The sequence below is a fragment of the Acanthopagrus latus genome, chromosome 11 (genome assembly GCF_904848185.1).
Source record: "Acanthopagrus latus isolate v.2019 chromosome 11, fAcaLat1.1, whole genome shotgun sequence".
NCBI lineage: Eukaryota > Metazoa > Chordata > Actinopteri > Spariformes > Sparidae > Acanthopagrus > Acanthopagrus latus.
In genome coordinates, this window is record NC_051049.1 from 15,814,354 (window position 1) to 15,831,332 (window position 16,979).

The window sequence follows — 16,979 nt, forward strand, 5'->3', positions numbered from 1 at the left end:
TCCATCTGAGAAGGGGTTTTGGACTGTGTCCCTGGTGTTACTAACAGAGCACTTTATGTTGCACACAGGGCTGCAGCTACCACTGAAGACACTGAGGTCATTTCCTTTGGCATTTTGTGTGTGTGGGAGTTTTAACTCAGGGGAGTTTACATTCCACAATTAAACAGTCTCTTCGTGGACATGTTACAGGCTGATCCTGGTATTTCTGAGACTATTAAGACAATACTATTTTTTTTTTTTTTTTGCCAAGGTAACGAGAGTATGCATCCTAAATTACGGAACCATGAAAGGCAAGTGAGAAAAACAATCTGCTCATCCTTTTTCTAAGTCCTACCTAAACCACCTCCTCTGCTTTTATGACTTATGAACAGGTGGAAAGAAATGTTTTGCTTCCTTCCTCAATCCTCCCTACTTCCTTAATCTTTTTCAGTTAATAAAAAAAAGGGGTTGGCCCTTAAACCCCTCAATGAACAAGTTTGTCTTTCAGCATTTAACCATAAAATTCATTAAGCATTTAGTTGTATAATTATTCATTCATTTATTTCTTAATCTCAAAGAGTTTCAGGTAAATGAATGTCCGTTCAGTTGCTATCTGTTACCGAATGAGTTAACTCAATGATGACTGAGCCTTTAGGGCCCCTTACATTTGCTGTAATACCAAAGATGAACACCAGGTGTCGGTGGCAACTCTGCTAGGAAAATATCACAAGCGGCGTGCAGTTAGCAGCGAGTTCACCCAGCAGTGGTTGGCCATCCAGACAAAGCAGGTGGTTTTGCGAACAAACAATGAAAAGTCTGATAACTGTGGATGATAATGCTTAAAAAATAAAGGTGATCGCTTTCATGTGGCATCGTTATGGAGGCGTGGCAAAGCTGCCAGCTGACAACTGAGTGACATCACACACCGGAACTCTGGAAAGCCTTGAGGGCCAAAAACAGACCTGCAATTGCTGCTTCCGTAAATCCTCGAGACTGCCACTTTAAGCATGTTATTATATGATTGTACATTTGTTCATTTATTTGAGCATATTGTTACATAATGATGTATTTATTCATTTATCTAGGCATTTAATTATACACCTAAGTAAGTATGGTTATATTTGTTTATATATGTATCTTTGGCTGCCTAAAACCCTCCATAAGCAGTACAGCAGCTATAAAGCGGCGTAATTATCTTTTTTTTTTTTTTTTTTAATGCCTTGGACCCATTTCTGTCCTCGTGGCGTCCGCCGCGTGTCCCCCGAGCCGTAGATTGGGAACCTCTGCGCGCCTGATACTCATTTCCTGATTGGCTGACTGGGAAGCTGCGTGCTGTCACAAACGAGCCCAGCTGAAAGGACTTCTCTCTGCTGCTAACTTTCCGTCTGTCAGCCTCTTGACAGCCCGCACGCGCGATCAACTGGCGTGTCCACGTGCTCAATCAGCCAGTCAATCATGGAATTATTGGGTCGATATCTGGACCGAAGCAACTCCATAAGGTTAGCGTTTTTTGTTTGTTTTTTTTTTCGTTTTTTTCCCGTTTTTTTTTTCTTTTTGAATGGCTGGAGTTTAAAAACGTATTGGCACTTGCTTAAGTGTTCAGTAGTTACAAAGAACATAGGATATAATGTGTGGGCTGAAGTGAAGCCAGCTTATTCACATGACTTAGACTGTTGCTGTCATGCACTAAAACATCAGCACCAGCACTCAAACACGTCTGACAGGAGCAGGCAGGTATGTACCTCAACATGTACAGCTGCAAGTAACTGTGAAGTGGGCCATTTAACTACAAATTAAGTCCCAGCATTAAAAAAGGGGGGCTGGGGGTAGATGTGGAAAGTAGAGGCTGTGGGCAGGCTGTTGGGAAAATATTGAAAGTGCATTCACTGAGCTAACCTTGGACTTGAACCCAGGTAGCACCATGAATGCAGGCAGTGTACTCGGTACATAGAGTCCTTCCTGTAAAAAAAAAAAAAAAAAACTGCTACTAAACTATTGCTCAAGCAGAAGAAAAAATGGAATGGAATGACTGTTTTCACTTCTGTTTTTGAGGGCTTTATACATCTCAAAAATGATAGCTGAACAGCTTTTTTTCCACTTTGCTGTGTTGTGTTGTTTCAGCTCTGTCACAACTCAAGATGTTATCAAAGAGGAGAACCTGAGAGACGACCTCAAGTTTTACTTCATGAGCCCTTGTGAGAAGTACCGGGCCAGGCGACACCTTCCCTGGAAACTCGGGGTGCAGATTCTCAAAATCGTCATGATCACTACACAAGTATGTTCCCATGACAACACGTTTTCCAGGAATCAGTGAAATGAGTTGGTGGTGCTGTTTTGTTTGGAGTTTCACATGGGGAGGGGTCCTACATAACGTCTGAGATGGTTTGTTTTTGTCAAATGGGAGATGATGAAATCGGTGAGCTCCACCCATGTATCTGAACACTGCTCCTCTGGCTGCTTGTAATTCAAAAGAAAAACAAAGTATGTAGTTGCAAAAATCATAAGTACACATAAAAGTCACCTGGGACATGAAGTCCGTCGTCGTATGTGATTTTTAAAATGCTGAGAGCACAGAGCTTCTATCAGTGTTGTAAATCGAAATGACAGATAATGCAGTCCATTATGATTTCAGCTCTGGTGGCCTACATTACATAAGTTGAAACCAGAGGTGTACAAAGTATTATGATCCTTTACTTTAGTATGAGCACTGGGAAAATGTCTCACCACCAATAAAAGAAGTGTGCTTAAAGTGCAAACAAAATGTACTTCAAGTATCTCAAGTGAAAGTAGTCATTGTACAGTAAAATGTAACATTTGATCCTCCAGTTTAGATCAGAAAATCTTTTAAATAAAATAAATATATTCATGTAAAACATTTGCTGAATTAACAAGAAGGCACAAGTGGTTAAATATTTGCTGTACACAGCCTTTCACAAAGTTTATAAAGTTTCTCCTAACGCAACAAAACTCAAAATTTAGCGTTTTTCTAAAGGAGTCTGGGGACTTTATTCACAGTCATCAAAGAAGTTGCCCAGATTTGTTACTGTGTACACTGACAGCTTCATGCCTGTCAGTTCACACCTGGCATTAACTTGCGTTTTGACTGACCACTTTTTGGATTTCACTTCCCCACTCTATATTCAAATCAACACACGCGCCGCTGGAACAAACGGATGTTTTTACACAAAGAAAGAAATATCTTCATGTATAATATTTGCCGAATTAACAAGAAGGCCTAAAGTAGTTGAGTGTTTGGTATATGGCTCATCACAAACTTTACAAAGTTTCTCCTAATGCAACAACACTTAAAATTGAGCGTTTTTTAAAGGGATTCTAGGGCCTTTCTCCTCGGGCGACAAAGAAGTTGCCTGTATTGGTTACTGTTCACTGTATTTGTAACGCTGGACAGTTTACCATCAATGAAATGTTGTCTTCTTTTGCAAATTTTGTGCAAATGATGGAATCTGTTGAAATGGTGAGTTCAGCCAGCTGCTAAATGTTGGCAGGTAAGATGCACTTAGACACAGAATCAGACAAACTGACACTTTTACACACCTGTGTTCACACCTGTACCTTGAGCTGCCCACGTGTTGTTAGATCACTCAGAACAGATGTTAAAAACAAATGTAAACAGAAGAAGTAGAAAGTTGTATAAAATGGAAAATGAAATTTGTACCGAAGTCAAGTACATCAGTAATTGCACTGGTTAAAAAATGACTTTTTAAAAAGCTTCAAAATGACATTCCAAAAGATGCTTTTAGCTTTTATACTTTTTTGGAATGTTTTGAATACTGAACAGAAATTACCGCAAGGAGCTGATATACATAAATTCCAACTTTCCCTATTTGTTTCCTATTTGTTAGCTCATCCTCTTCGGCCTCAACAACCAGCTGGTGGTGTCCTATAAGGAGGAAAACACAATGGCCCTAAAAAACCTCTTCCTGAAGGACTACAGTGGCGTGGACGAGGACGACTACAGTATTGCCGTCTACACGCAGCAGGACGTCAAGGAGAGTCTGTTTTATGTCATGGATCAGGCAAGTTCAAACCCCCTCATCTTATGCACACTGATTGCCACTTACTCCTGCTTTTAACCAGACTGTCCAGAAAATGAAGAGTGATGGTAATGATGTAGCGTTTACGATGATGGGAGGTATTTGCATTTTGACGACCTGTGAATGTTGAAGACTGTCCATCCATAATATATGACATTATACAATATCATTTGGATTTCAACTAGAATTGTGCAAGTCTGTGTTAGATGATGTTTTTAGTTGACAAGTTGACATTTATTATTTACTTTTAGTTCATGGAGTGCTTCTACATGCACACTGTTATCCTGGCTGGGATGCTAGTCTTCATGTACGTTGAACAACATGATACCTTTCCTTCAGTTACTCTACCATTTTGCGTGACTGTCTTTGTGGGTGTAATACGGAAATCGTAGCTTCTCTTCAACGTTCTGTAAATCACCCCGGGTCAGTGTGTTTTACTGGAGGCCTCTGATGTTTACAGTACAGCCAGTTGGGCCGGCTCTCTGTCGGTCCCATCAGTTACGCTGAGGGTGAAGACGGCCAGCTGCTGCCTCTCGTCATCTGTAAAGAGTACTACAGGAGGGGCAGCGTGGAGCCGTCGGATGAGGCTTATGACATAGACGCTCAGCTGGAGGAAGGTGAGAGGAAACGATAACATTCTTTTCTTTTGCTGCTTATTTAGGCCATCGGCATCTAAATCTCACTTTACTGTTGTCTCTCTGCACTTCAACACTTCAGTAGATTCTGTTACTTCCTGTGTGTGTTTGTGTGTCTGTGCCTGTGTGTGTGTGTGTGTGTGTGTGTATGTGCATGTCAAACATTCTATTTCTCAATGCATGGCTATGGAAATGCTTGCGCCTCTATTCTAGTGTAAAGCAGAAGTCCAGATTATTATTCTGATGACACATCACATATGGAAAGGTTTACTCCGTTCATCTCCCCTCTCTCAGTGTGTATGTCACATGATCCAACAACTGCAGACCTGTGGAAAACCCAGAATTCATCCTTTTTTGATCTGGACTTTTACAGGTAAACATCAACCATCAATACGGCTGACGCTAACACACAACATTTACTCATATTTCTTTTTTTTGTTTTCTTTAATGTGTATGGAAAATCCTCATTTTCCCACTCAGGCTAGTTGACATAAAAATAACCTTCCAGCTGAAAGGAATCAACCTACAGACAGTTCGTTCACGGGAGTTACCGGACTGCTACTCTTTCTATGTTACGGTACGATTCAACCATATTTTCTATCATCATGAAATTAAGCATAGTTGTGCAGGTGAAATCCATAATCTGTAATAATAAGACAACACATATTCTCATCATTTTTAATTAAGTTTCCTTTTGCTCTTCTTGCTTCTAGATAACATTTGACAACCAGTGTCACAGCGGAAAGGTGAAAATATTCCTGGACATCGATTCTGAGAGCTCTGCATGTCGAGACTGGAAGATATCTGGGACGGGTAAATGTGTAGTTTTCTAAACTAAAAAGGAAGAGATTTTTGTGCAGAGAGGTTGGCACACAAGAGCATATTTGTAATATTTATACATGATTTTCAATCAATAAATCTTTTATTTATACGGTATGAGTAAACAAATTATGAACTGGATTAAATGCAGCTCAAAGTGCTTCACAAAACCAAATGTAGGCTGTTTTTATAAATAGAAATAAATAGATGCGCACTGGAAAAAACAACCAAACCAAGACTGCATTAAAAGTTTTGTAGTTAAAATAATGTGATCAGATAACCGTCTTGGCTACAAACAGGCAGATGAAAGGTTTAGATATGAATTCAAATTCTACTAGGTGCTCAATTATTATTTAAAAGTAACTCAGCAGAATACATAATACATACTTAAGTGAAAGAACAGACTTGGACCCAGTGTACAATTTTTAATTGTTGACTGTTAGTGAGGCGTTTTCCTGTAAGCTTATCAGTAATGAGTGTGAGCAAGGTTATGTGAGAGATAAACCCTCACACTCAACACACTTGTATCTGTTCCAGCTCAGAAGAACACGCACTATCTGCTGGTGTTTGACGGCTTCGTCATCCTCGTCTGCATCACGTCAGCTGTGCTGTGCACCCGCTCCATCGTGCTGGCTGTCGGGCTGCTCCAGGTCAGCTGTTCAGTCTCTGCTTGCACTGTATAATATCATACAGGGAGTGTTTCTTTTTCTTTTTCTTCCTGGTGTTCCTCGTCTGTTTGTCTTTATTTAGTTTCCAGTTGTTAGGAAAAGGAGAGGGGTGAAGACAGATATGTTCTCAAGGCAAATGTCACCATAAGCACAAAGCATTCAGATGAATTCATTATGACGTTCTCTTAAAGTCTCACCCATATCAATCTGCAGGATTTGTTGCTGTTCTTATGTTTTCTATTCAGAAATACCATTTTGTGATTACGTCATACTGTGTTGGTAAGAAACTGAATTTTCGTTGTGTGTATTTTCAGAGATTCTCCAGATTCCTGCATGAGAAATACAACCGTAAAGTGTGTGAGGATGACCAGGGTGAGTTCCTGAACGGCTGGTACGTGCTGGTCATTGTGAGCGACCTGTTGGCCATAATTGGATCTATACTGAAGATGGAAATACAAGCAAAGGTAAAATGACTCAGGTACTCCTTTTTTATTTTTAGAGAGGAAATGACTGTGGATAACCATTTTGGATTTTACAACCTAACACCAGGGAGTGTCTCAGTGGACTTTGGAGTGTGGAGACTTAAGCGTCGACACTGTAAAGATCTGTTTATTTTAACCCGACTCTCTGTCCTTTTTTATACAGCCTCCATGTTAGGTGTTTACCCCAACGTTTCCCCTTACACACCCTCCCCCATGAGGCTTCTGTTTTTAGAGGAAGACACTGCTGGTCTTCTGTTGTGAAGAGCGTTGTGAAAGACTCCTGACAGTGTCTCGAATACACTCTTCATTTTGACTTGTCATAGCAGGAAAAGCAGAGGTGTAAACAGTGAGCATGCAGAATACCAGAGTCGTAAAACTGGCTCACTTGAAAGGAGCACAGCCACAGTGTTGGTGACTAGTTAACTGCATGAGATAAAACAAGTCGTTCTTCATTTTGCAGTTGTTTGCTGGTAGTTCAGCTGGTAGTTAATTTACTTATTGATTTATTTTTCTTTTACTGAAACTACAAAACTATTTTGGGCTATAATGTTACACTATATAGTTTTGTAGAAGAAATTAATTAATAGGTGCTAAAACAAACTTATAAATGTTATAAACAAGCTGTTCTCAGAGGACAGTAAGGTCCCCAGAACACTGTTTGAAGCTAGAAAGGTGGCAGGGTCTACCACATATAAACAAAGAGTTGAAAAGAGAAATAAATGAGAAGAGTTTATTCATTTGGTTTGTTAAGGCTTACAAAAAAAAAATCAACCAATGGAAAATCTTTCTTTCTTCCACAAAACTACATTTTAAGGAAAAGGTTGCAATGGTGTGCCTAACTTTTTAATTTAGGAACACCAGCACATCATTTTGGTGCACTCAATAATAACATACATTTTTAGATTTAAATGTATGGAACATGATGTCCTCAATTAGGTGCTTAAGATGTGATAAAATTAAATGTCTCACTCTTGACAAGATGTTCCTCTGTTGCAGTCCCACATCCTACTTTTAATAATCCACACAGATCATGACACAGTTTATCGCCAGCTATGGAGATTAAAGCGAATGTGTAATTAGGCTTCTTGGTGCAATGGAGGTTTTGGTGTGCCACCTTTTACCAACACTGAATATTTACTTATCCCAGACTTTTTTTCTTCTCTCCCGTAGAGTCTCACGAGTTATGATGTGTGCAGTATCTTCCTGGGAACGTCTACGTTAATGGTGTGGGTCGGTGTGATCAGGTACCTCGGATACTTCCAGAAATACAATGTGAGTCTCTGAGCTTTTTCCTCGTGTTGTGAGCAACCTCACCATTGACCCTGAAGCTCATTTGCCAAAAAAGTGCACAAAAATACAACAACAACAACAAAACACAGATGTGACGTTTTTTTTCTCTCTCGTGTGTCAGTTGTTGTTTAACATCATGTCTCCATACCTTTCCACGTGTCTAGGTGTTAATTTTAACCATGAAAGCAGCCTTCCCCAAAGTGCTGCGTTTCTGCTGCTGTGCCGGCATGATCTACCTCGGCTACACCTTCTGTGGGTGGATCGTACTGGGACCGTACCACGAGAAGGTAACTACCACTGGTTTGAGGCGAGCAGATGAGGCCTGGTGGGGTGCCGGTGTGAATCACTGCATGGGCAGTTATTGTCACGAGTGTGAGGAAATGGGAGGAACTACCAAGGCTTTTTTTTTTTGGGCTCCTATTTATTCCTGCAAAATTGCTGAGGCCTCAAAAATAAGATTTCATAAGGGAGCTCCCAAATATGTTTGTGTGCACATCTTTAAATGGGCTGAAACATCATTCTGTGATTGGAAAAAAAAAAAGATCAGTGTTGTTTCACTTCCAGTAGGAGAAAACTGCAATGTATCTTGACTCTCTCCAGTTGTTTAGCATTTGAATTACTGTCTCTACATTTATGTCCTGCTAATTTGGCAAACTGCAAAAATGGCCTTTGGATTCTTCACCAGGAGCAACTTGGAGTTTTTTTTTTACTCTTGTTGTGATTATAAATGACCACTAGATGTCAGTATATGTTCTATGTATTGAACCTACAGCTTCAACCAGAGCATCTTTCTGTCATTACAGCCAAAATGTGAAAAATCAAGACACAATCTGTTCCTGCACACACACACCTAAGCATTCACAAACCTGTATCTGCTTGATACAAGCACATTTTAAAGTATTTCAAGGAGGATTTGTTTCCCTTTTTATCACAGTGAGTCTAGAGAGGGCACAGATTAACGTAAGAGAAACAGAAGGAACCAAAATTCAGTGCTGGAAGAAGTATCTAAACCATACTAGAGCAAAACTAAAGATATCAGGTAAAGTATTACTTTAGTACCCATACTGATATTTAGGGTTTTTCTGATGACCTGAACCAGTATTTATCCGAATGCTGATAAAATAAAGGTAAAAAATGCACTGCTTTGGCTCTGATGCAGCAGTAACTAGTAACTAAAGTTATCAATAAGTGTAGTGGAGTAAAAATACAACATTTACCTCCAAAATTAATTACAGTGGAAGTATGATATAGCAGGAAAAGTAATGTAAAGGACAAGTCTGCCAACATAGTACTTTACTTTTGTAAGGAAGTACAACAAAATCATACTTGAGTAAAAGTAAAGATCCTGTTACCGTACTGTATCCAAAGAACATAGTATTTACTGCATATACCGTGTGCGTTGGCTGATCATAAGCCAAGCATTTTTCTAACGATGTGATTGCTGATAAAAGAGACCTAAATGTGCTACTTGCAAGTAACTAGTGACTAAAGTCACCAAATAAATGTGGAGTGAAAAGTAAAAAATGCCTTCAGAATGTGGTAGAGTGGAAGTATAACGTAACACAAGTTAAAATTAAAGTAAAATTCTGGGACACTTTTACTTTACAAAATGTAATCAGTTACATTAAGTCACTGTCCAAATTGGGATGTTATGATTCCATGATCAGCACCTTAAACACTTAAACACAACAAAACAATCATTTTCATTTTGATTTTAAGCAAGAGTGTCCTGGTTTCTTGCGTGCTCTGAAAGCAGAGACTCATCAGAGATTAAAACTGTAGTCAGATGGAGACCCTGGGACAAGTAGTGCCATCAGAGGAAAAAATGTGTGTGTTTAGCTGTCCTCGCCCGCTAAGATAAATTATTTACGGAAGTCCGAGCATGCAGTGGGCATCTAAACAAGGCAGCGCTCCTGCTGTAGCAGGGACGAGATGTGACATGGGCTGAGTCTTGCTGACCAAATGGAAGTCTGTTGATAATCTTCAACTGAAGCGGAGTTACTGCTGTAAATAAGTTTATAGTGCGCTTGTCAGGGGATGCTGACGACTTATGGTCTACAGCTGGACTGACTCCTGTGGGCGGAATCATTCAATAATAACGCATCTGTGTCTTTCGTTTGTAAATATCATAAATTAGCTGATCAGTGCACTCATTATTTCATATTCAGACCAAAAGACCAAATGATATTGTGACACCAGAATCACATTAATTGCATCTTTCCTCAGCAGCAGTGAGAGTCACCTGCAGTGGAAGTGCAACAGGTTTCAGTTCTGTGTGTCCGACGCTGCGGTTGACTGATACTTGGTCACGGTATTTACATTGCGGCGGTCGGGGGAGTCCCCTGTAGTGTGCCGTCAGCTCCTTCAGGCTCCTCTGTGTATTTACTGAAGGAATAAACAGAGGATGTTCGAGGACCTGCCATCACACACGTCTTCAAGTGCTGTGCCCTCGATCCATACGGTCGCAGTGGGATGTTGTGTTAAGATGCTATCACATTTAGGAAAAACTCTGTCACATAATGTTTGTGCCTGGCACTCAGGCTCTCCTTTTCAGCCATCTGTTACTTTGTATGTCTTTCAGTCTTTGTCGGCCCACCTCTGTCGGCCGCTGTGCTTCTGCCTGGCTTCTGCAGCTCCGCTTCTTAACCATACTGGGTTAAGGACAAACATTTTTGACTTGTCAAGTGTTGGTAAAATCCAGAAATGATGTTAAATCTACTTGTAAAGGACCGATTGTAAAATGTAAAACATACAGGAACTATACAATTTATAAGTGTTGCTTAAGTTTTTGCAAGTTCTTTATTGGTATTTGTAATCTAATTGGCAATCTGAAATGACTCAGTTTTTAGTTTATGGCTCCATTGCTAGTCTTGTGGTTCCAAAACTTTCTGGCTTTGTGCTGTGTCAGAAGTTATCATCATCATTTAATCAAGAATTAATCTCTTATTTGTAAACCAAAAAATGACAAACATTTCCATGTTCCAGAGAGTTTTTGTTTGATTTAGATTGTTGATTGGACAAAATGAGCACTGTATTTATTTGGACTTTTGAAAAAAATTGTGACTGACATTCTCAAGTTTTTTTTTTTTTTTTTTTTTGCCATTAGAACAATTAATGTGATGATCAGGATGAAACTCACACAAGTGTCAAATACGATGAAGTGATAACATCATAAGTATATGCAAAAGTTCCCTTTTGACATCATATTCGCAAAAAGAAGGTTACAAAAATGATTATTTAACCTTTATTTGAACAGGAAAGAAGTCTCACAGAGATATACAATCTCTTTTTCAAGGTGGTCCTGGCCAAGATAGGCAGCCGCACAGTTGGATCAGCGCTAGAGTTACGGTTGCAGACATTAAACTAACATAACAATAAAAGCGTCACCGGTAAGCTGTTCTGGGGGCGTGAAGAAGTAAAGAACATGTCCAGTAATTCACAAGCAAAAATATGAGATTAGAAACATCAGATAAAATAGTTTTATGTCGCAGAAATACTCTTTTTATGTTCCAGCCTTAAGTTAGCTGTTTGTCTGATGTCTTCTCTTCCAGTTCGAGGGCCTGAGCCGTGTTGCCGAGTGTCTTTTCTCCCTGTTGAATGGCGACGACATGTTCACCACCTTCGCCCAGCTTAAGGACAAAAACACTTTGGTGTGGGTCTTCAGCCGGGCTTACCTCTACTCCTTCATCTCCCTGTTCATCTACATGGTGCTGTCGCTCTTCATCGCCCTCATCACCGACGCCTACGAGACCATCAAGGTAATTCAAATCTCCTTATGCAGAGAAAGGGAGTTCAGTAATGGGGAAAAAAGTCTATATTCATCCATCATTTGGGATTTATCCAACAGAACTACCAGAAGGAAGGATTCCCCTTGACGGACCTGCACAAGTTCCTGAGAGAGCAGAAAGATGTCCGTGTTGCAGAGGAGAGTAGTCAGACAGGCGTCAACGTCAAATACTCCATGTTCTGCTGCTGCCAACGGTGAGATGGTGACATTTTGATTCCTTTTTAATGATATTGCACCTACATTTACACGTGGAAGCTGCACCGTGCAAATACGATGCATCACTTAAACTTAAGGTTTAAAATTCCACATTTCTCGTTCCTCGGCTTGTATTTTCATTATTGATTTGACATGCTCAGTAACGACTTACCATTGCAGCTGTAGAAAGATGCAGCGGGTGTTTCCAAGCAGCACCAGGGGCCTCATTACAGAAAAAATGTATGAACATTCCTGTCCTATTTCAAAATAGTTTCAAAGATAGGAAAAAAGCTTGCTTCTTGATTCAGAAGCAGGTCCTCAACTCATGGCTGTGTCCTATCCTGTCTTAAGAAATCCTTGTAAAAGGCTAGCTTGTTGTAATAGACAAGAAGAGATGGCCATTACATTTTAGCTTTAACAAACCAGAGGCATTAATTGTCAGACTAACAGGCTATTGTGAGTGGCTTTAAGTTTTGGCTTCTCCAATAGGCTAACCTCAGTGTTAGCTTTTATGACAGGCTAACCTGGGTGTTAGCTTCTCTAATAATTAAGGTTTAGGAAGCCTTTCAATCAAAATATTTCAGTGTTCATGTTGTTCCCCATCTTCATTGTCAGTGCCATACAGACCTACCAATAGTGGTGCTGCCAGTATTGAGACAGGGTCTAAACAGTCCTAACATTGGAAATCATTGCTGGGACATGTCTTTATTGGTTAGGCTATCCTAACCAAAGATAAAATCCTTAAAGTCATTCTAAACTGATTTTAGACTTGCAATAAGACCTTGATGTATTAGTTTGATCTTTTTTTATCAAAAAAAAAATCAAATAGTACATTCACTTGTCCCCTTGTCAGTCATTACCCATTGAAGTAAATCACTCAAAACAAAAGAAGAAACACTACACATATGGACACATTCCTGAGAATCAAACTCAATACGGTCTGCTTACACCTTGTTGCTACAGCAGGACGTTGTGTTTCTCCATACGTCCCTGTTTGTTGCTCATTCCTTCGCTATGAGCCAATCTCTAACATCAGCATGCAGCAGGCTGGAGCGGAGTTTCCTCCACGCTGTGGTTTGGCTCTCGCATACGTGGTCTGAGAGCAATGAAATTAGTGGTGGGAGCTATGCAGACACACCCAGTGATGGGCTGATTACAGAGAAACTGAGGCTGTACGCTGGGAAGAACCCCCACACACGCCCCTCTTCACCCCCCTCAGCCATCGCTCCCTCTGTGCTGCGTTGCCTCCAAAATAAACAGGCCTCGATCAACACTCAGTTAAGACTCAGCCGATTGGGCCGGAAAAGTTCTGTTAAAGCCTGGTGGTTAATTAGGAAGATATTTGATCTGAGTGTGATGGTTGAAAGTTTAACTCCAGTCGCCTTTTTATTGTGGTGTACAGTTTAGTTTAGTGGCTCTCTGGTGTGTGTGGTTTTTCTCCTTCTTCTCGGTGTTCATCACTTTCTTATCTTCCTCTTGTAATCAGATGACTGATTTTTGTTGTACGAGTACTTTTAATGGAGATTGTTGTTGGACACAGGCCACGTTGGATCATTTTTGTTGGCTGATGTTTATATGGATCGATGAGTGATGTGGTTAAAAAAAAAAAGAAGAGAATGGAATGGAAAACATTAGCTTAAATCAATGGAGCAAAAACAAAAAAGTGTATAAAACAAGGGTAAACACACCAATACAGGATTAACTTTGTCAAACATCCATCCCACACCTTCACCCTCCCTCGGATCATCAGATGACATTTCTGACAGTAACATCCTACACAATACCTCCGAAATTAGTTGCATTTCTTGTGTTTTCAGTCATTACTTCCTCTTTAACCATGTGTTTCTACCAAACGGAAAAGGTACAGAACTCAACCAAACACGGCACTTAATCAGACTGCGGTGTGTTACTTTTACTCTTGGTTCTGCATTCTGTAAGATCCCCCAAAATGTTATGTAATGTCAAAAAATAATACTAAATCTCCCTATTTGCACCAATAAAGTTTATATTCAGGAAAAGACTTTACTGCAAACCGACACCAGGCCTGGTTTCTGTAGCCATCACCATCCCTCCACATAAAAAGCCCATTTTAGTGCGAAGAGATGTTGTTTATGCCAGAAAACCAACTACTCTAGTCATCATTTGCCATCGAACTATTATTTTCTGCGAGCCCGAACCTCGAATGTTTGTACACATTGTAAAAATAATTCGGAGTCATGTAATCAAGTGGGGTGGGGGGGGACTGAATATAGCTAAAGATGGAAAAGTTTTCTTTGCTTTTTCTAAAGTATCAGTTTTTCTTTTCAGGGATCTTCCATCATTATTGCTTTACCAGACATTAACACCCTCGACTCTGTGGTCTTTTCTGCGAGCTCCACAGCCGTTTTCTATCAGTGTAGTTCACTTTTCCCGCTCTGGATGTCTTGAGTGTTTAAAGGAAATGAAGTCTCAGTTACAGAGCCATTATGTAGTAATGTATAATAGTGCAACGTGATGCAAAAGTGACAATTGAATTTGCATCTCTGTTTGGAGGTTGGGGGGGGGGGCTTTTTAAAAACATTTAGTCATTAGGAGGACTCTTGTCAAGTTACTCTTGGTCTGTAATTGCGATCATTTGTAGCCTCTGACCTGACCAAATTTCATTTCTACTAGCATCTTTGTCTCGCTGCGCTCACAAAAATGAGATCAGCGTTCTCAGCAAACACGTTAATTAATGTCTTACTGGATGAAATTTCATCTGCTGACAATTAGCCTCTTCCTGCTCCTATCTCCTGCTGCTGCAGTCGGTAACTCTTGTTTGGAAAGCAAGTTTAGTAGCAAGAGTGTGTCAGCCTAAATGATGTATTATGGCTTAAGACTCTTGTGAGTTTAATGCTGAAAAGGTTGTGTCACTGAAATTGCGTTTGAGATCCCCACAATGGCACAAATGCACTTTGCATTAAGAGAAGATAATGAATGAATCTCACTTTCGGGGTGACCCTATCTTTTTAAAGCAATGTACACTGAAACCTTAAGTTTTGCTTTCCAAGAGAGTGATTTGACAGGGCTTCCTGCTTTCTGTGAAATACATTCTCAACCTCAAACAGCTGCAGCCGTTTGTGGAACAGAGAGTCTGAGGCTTTCTCCGCAAACAGCCGTACAATATTGCGTGCATCATAAAGATGAAGAGAAAATGTCTGATTGTTTACAGATTGAATTTAACGGGAAGATAATTGGCTGTTTTTCTCATGAGGGCCAACACAAAAACTGTGTTCTAGACGCTCGTAGACGAGGCTATCATTTTCAAACTGCTTGTTTGGGGGATTTATGCACAGAGTGGGTGCACACAGTCACCAGAAATCCAGACCTCTTCCTGCATCCCTTTCGTTAGCTCTCTTTGTGTTGGGGCCAAAACCCTGCATGCAGGTGGAAGCCCACAGAATGAGGAGGCATGCTTGTACTCGTTTGAATTGTTGGAAATGAACTATGAGTGGAAGAAGACTGTGTAGGGGGTTAGGGAACAGTTCATAGTGTAGCAAGGGTTTAGAGAAACTTCCCCCAGCTGCTGAATTTAAACTCCTGTGACCTTTGTGACCTGTGGGATGTAACATCTCAAAACAAATGACTCGGAAACGGTCTGAGACAGTAGTTTAACTCTGAAGCAGACTGATGACACTTATTTCAGTATTTTGCAATAGTGGAATAAAAATCTGGTCAAGAGTTAAGGCCCTAAATAAAATGAGATTACTCATTTTACATGAGCGTTTACTTGCCCCAAAGCATTTTCGCTGGTCTGAGCCTGGTCTTGTATTTATTTTACTTTTGATCAGACTTTAAAGGTACACTTCACCTTTATTCAGATTTTGAGTCCATCCTCAAGGAGATTTCTTCAAATTTGGCACAAATGTACACTTGGACTCAAGGATGAACTGGTCAGATTTTGCTGGTTACAGGTTAATTTAAATTTGGCCTTAAAACCATTTTTGACCTTTTACTCAGCAAATTATATGAAAATCATGACAAAAGATTGACACAAGAGAATAAAATTATGATGTTATGACATTCTGTTTCTCAAAGGTCAGTGTCGCTGTGACATCATAATATTGGTGCAAGGATGCTTATAATTGCAAGATGGTAAATCTAGTTTTGGATTATTAGTGTAAAATCAGTATGTGTGACAAGAACTGACAAGAATTCTGACAAGAACACTATGATACATTGCGGAGACATTTGCTGATGCACTGCCTTTTTATTAATGACCTATAGCAGAAGGCATGTGAGTTCAACTTGATATGGTGGCACTGATGCGACATTGGGTGTCTCATGCTTCTCTCTGAATCATGATGTTGCAGGGTTCCCGAGAATGACGATGTCATACTGATCAGCTGACCGCTGTCTCCCTCGTTCGTGGAAGAGGAGGAGGAGGAGGAGGATGCTGGGAACAAGACTTCACACATCTGATTCGGACTTGGAGATTAGACAATACACAGCAAAATCCTGACGAATATAGTGTCACCGTTACAAGAGAGATTCTTTCTGTGAGGTGCAATATGAGGCACTTCTCCTCCAACATGAAAGTGAAACTGGAAACAAAAACATTTCCTAACGGTATCTTATGATGTTCAGGATGCTGTTGAAAAGTTTACAGGGCCTTTTTAAGGTCTGCACATGCATTAAATTGCAAAAGAACTGGACAGTCTGCAATTTGCATTTGCAGCAACATTTCACTGTTGCTGCAAATGCTGCTGCTGTGCGGCATTCTGCTGTGCAAGATGTAATTTATTTGTCAAGTGTTGTAAAGATTGCAGTAAATCTATTTTTTTTTTCATTTGTTCATGGTATGTAATGTTTCCTGTCTTTGCTGTAAGTGTGCTTTTCTTTTCAAATTTGTGTCAGACAGCAAATCAAAAGTAAGCCAGCGAAGCAGCAGACTAACTGGATTGTTGATGTGTTCATTGTCATTATAATTGTAGAGGGAAAGTGATACATGGAATACGAACACACAATGCATTTCTGCATTTCTGCATTTCTGAGGGTTCCTCTCATTGCATGACACATTCAGAGCCAGGTTGAGATTGAGTAAGCGGGGA

General features: G+C 40.1%; 1 protein-coding gene across 2 annotated transcripts; it reads left to right on the forward strand.

The window, feature by feature from the left end:
- The first annotated feature begins 1,294 nt into the window (after positions 1–1,294).
- Positions 1,295–16,915, forward strand: mcoln2 (mucolipin 2). Of its 2 annotated transcripts, none has more exons than XM_037113788.1 (14): positions 1,295–1,478; positions 2,101–2,254; positions 3,843–4,016; positions 4,495–4,651; positions 4,964–5,042; positions 5,150–5,246; positions 5,383–5,482; positions 6,026–6,138; positions 6,471–6,620; positions 7,809–7,910; positions 8,093–8,215; positions 11,480–11,686; positions 11,776–11,909; positions 16,242–16,915. In XM_037113788.1, the coding sequence occupies exons 1-14, from the start codon at positions 1,435–1,437 to the stop codon at positions 16,276–16,278; spliced, it is 1,671 nt and encodes a 556-aa protein (XP_036969683.1). In that variant the 5' UTR covers positions 1,295–1,434; the 3' UTR covers positions 16,279–16,915. The 2 variants fall into 2 exon arrangements, with proteins under 2 accessions (XP_036969683.1, XP_036969684.1); XM_037113789.1 differs by lacking the exon at positions 1,295–1,478 and adding an exon at positions 1,530–1,713.
- The last annotated feature ends 64 nt before the right edge of the window (positions 16,916–16,979 follow it).

Excerpts from the sequence above, each read along its gene's own strand:
- mcoln2 (XM_037113788.1), top strand. The coding sequence starts at position 1,435 with ATGGAATTATTGGGTCGATATCTGGACCGAAGCAACTCCATAAG. Across the intron at positions 5,247-5,382 it reads GCTACTCTTTCTATGTTACG|ATAACATTTGACAACCAGTG; the intron begins GTACGATTCAAC and ends TCTTGCTTCTAG. Across the intron at positions 11,910-16,241 it reads ATGTTCTGCTGCTGCCAACG|GGTTCCCGAGAATGACGATG; the intron begins GTGAGATGGTGA and ends ATGATGTTGCAG.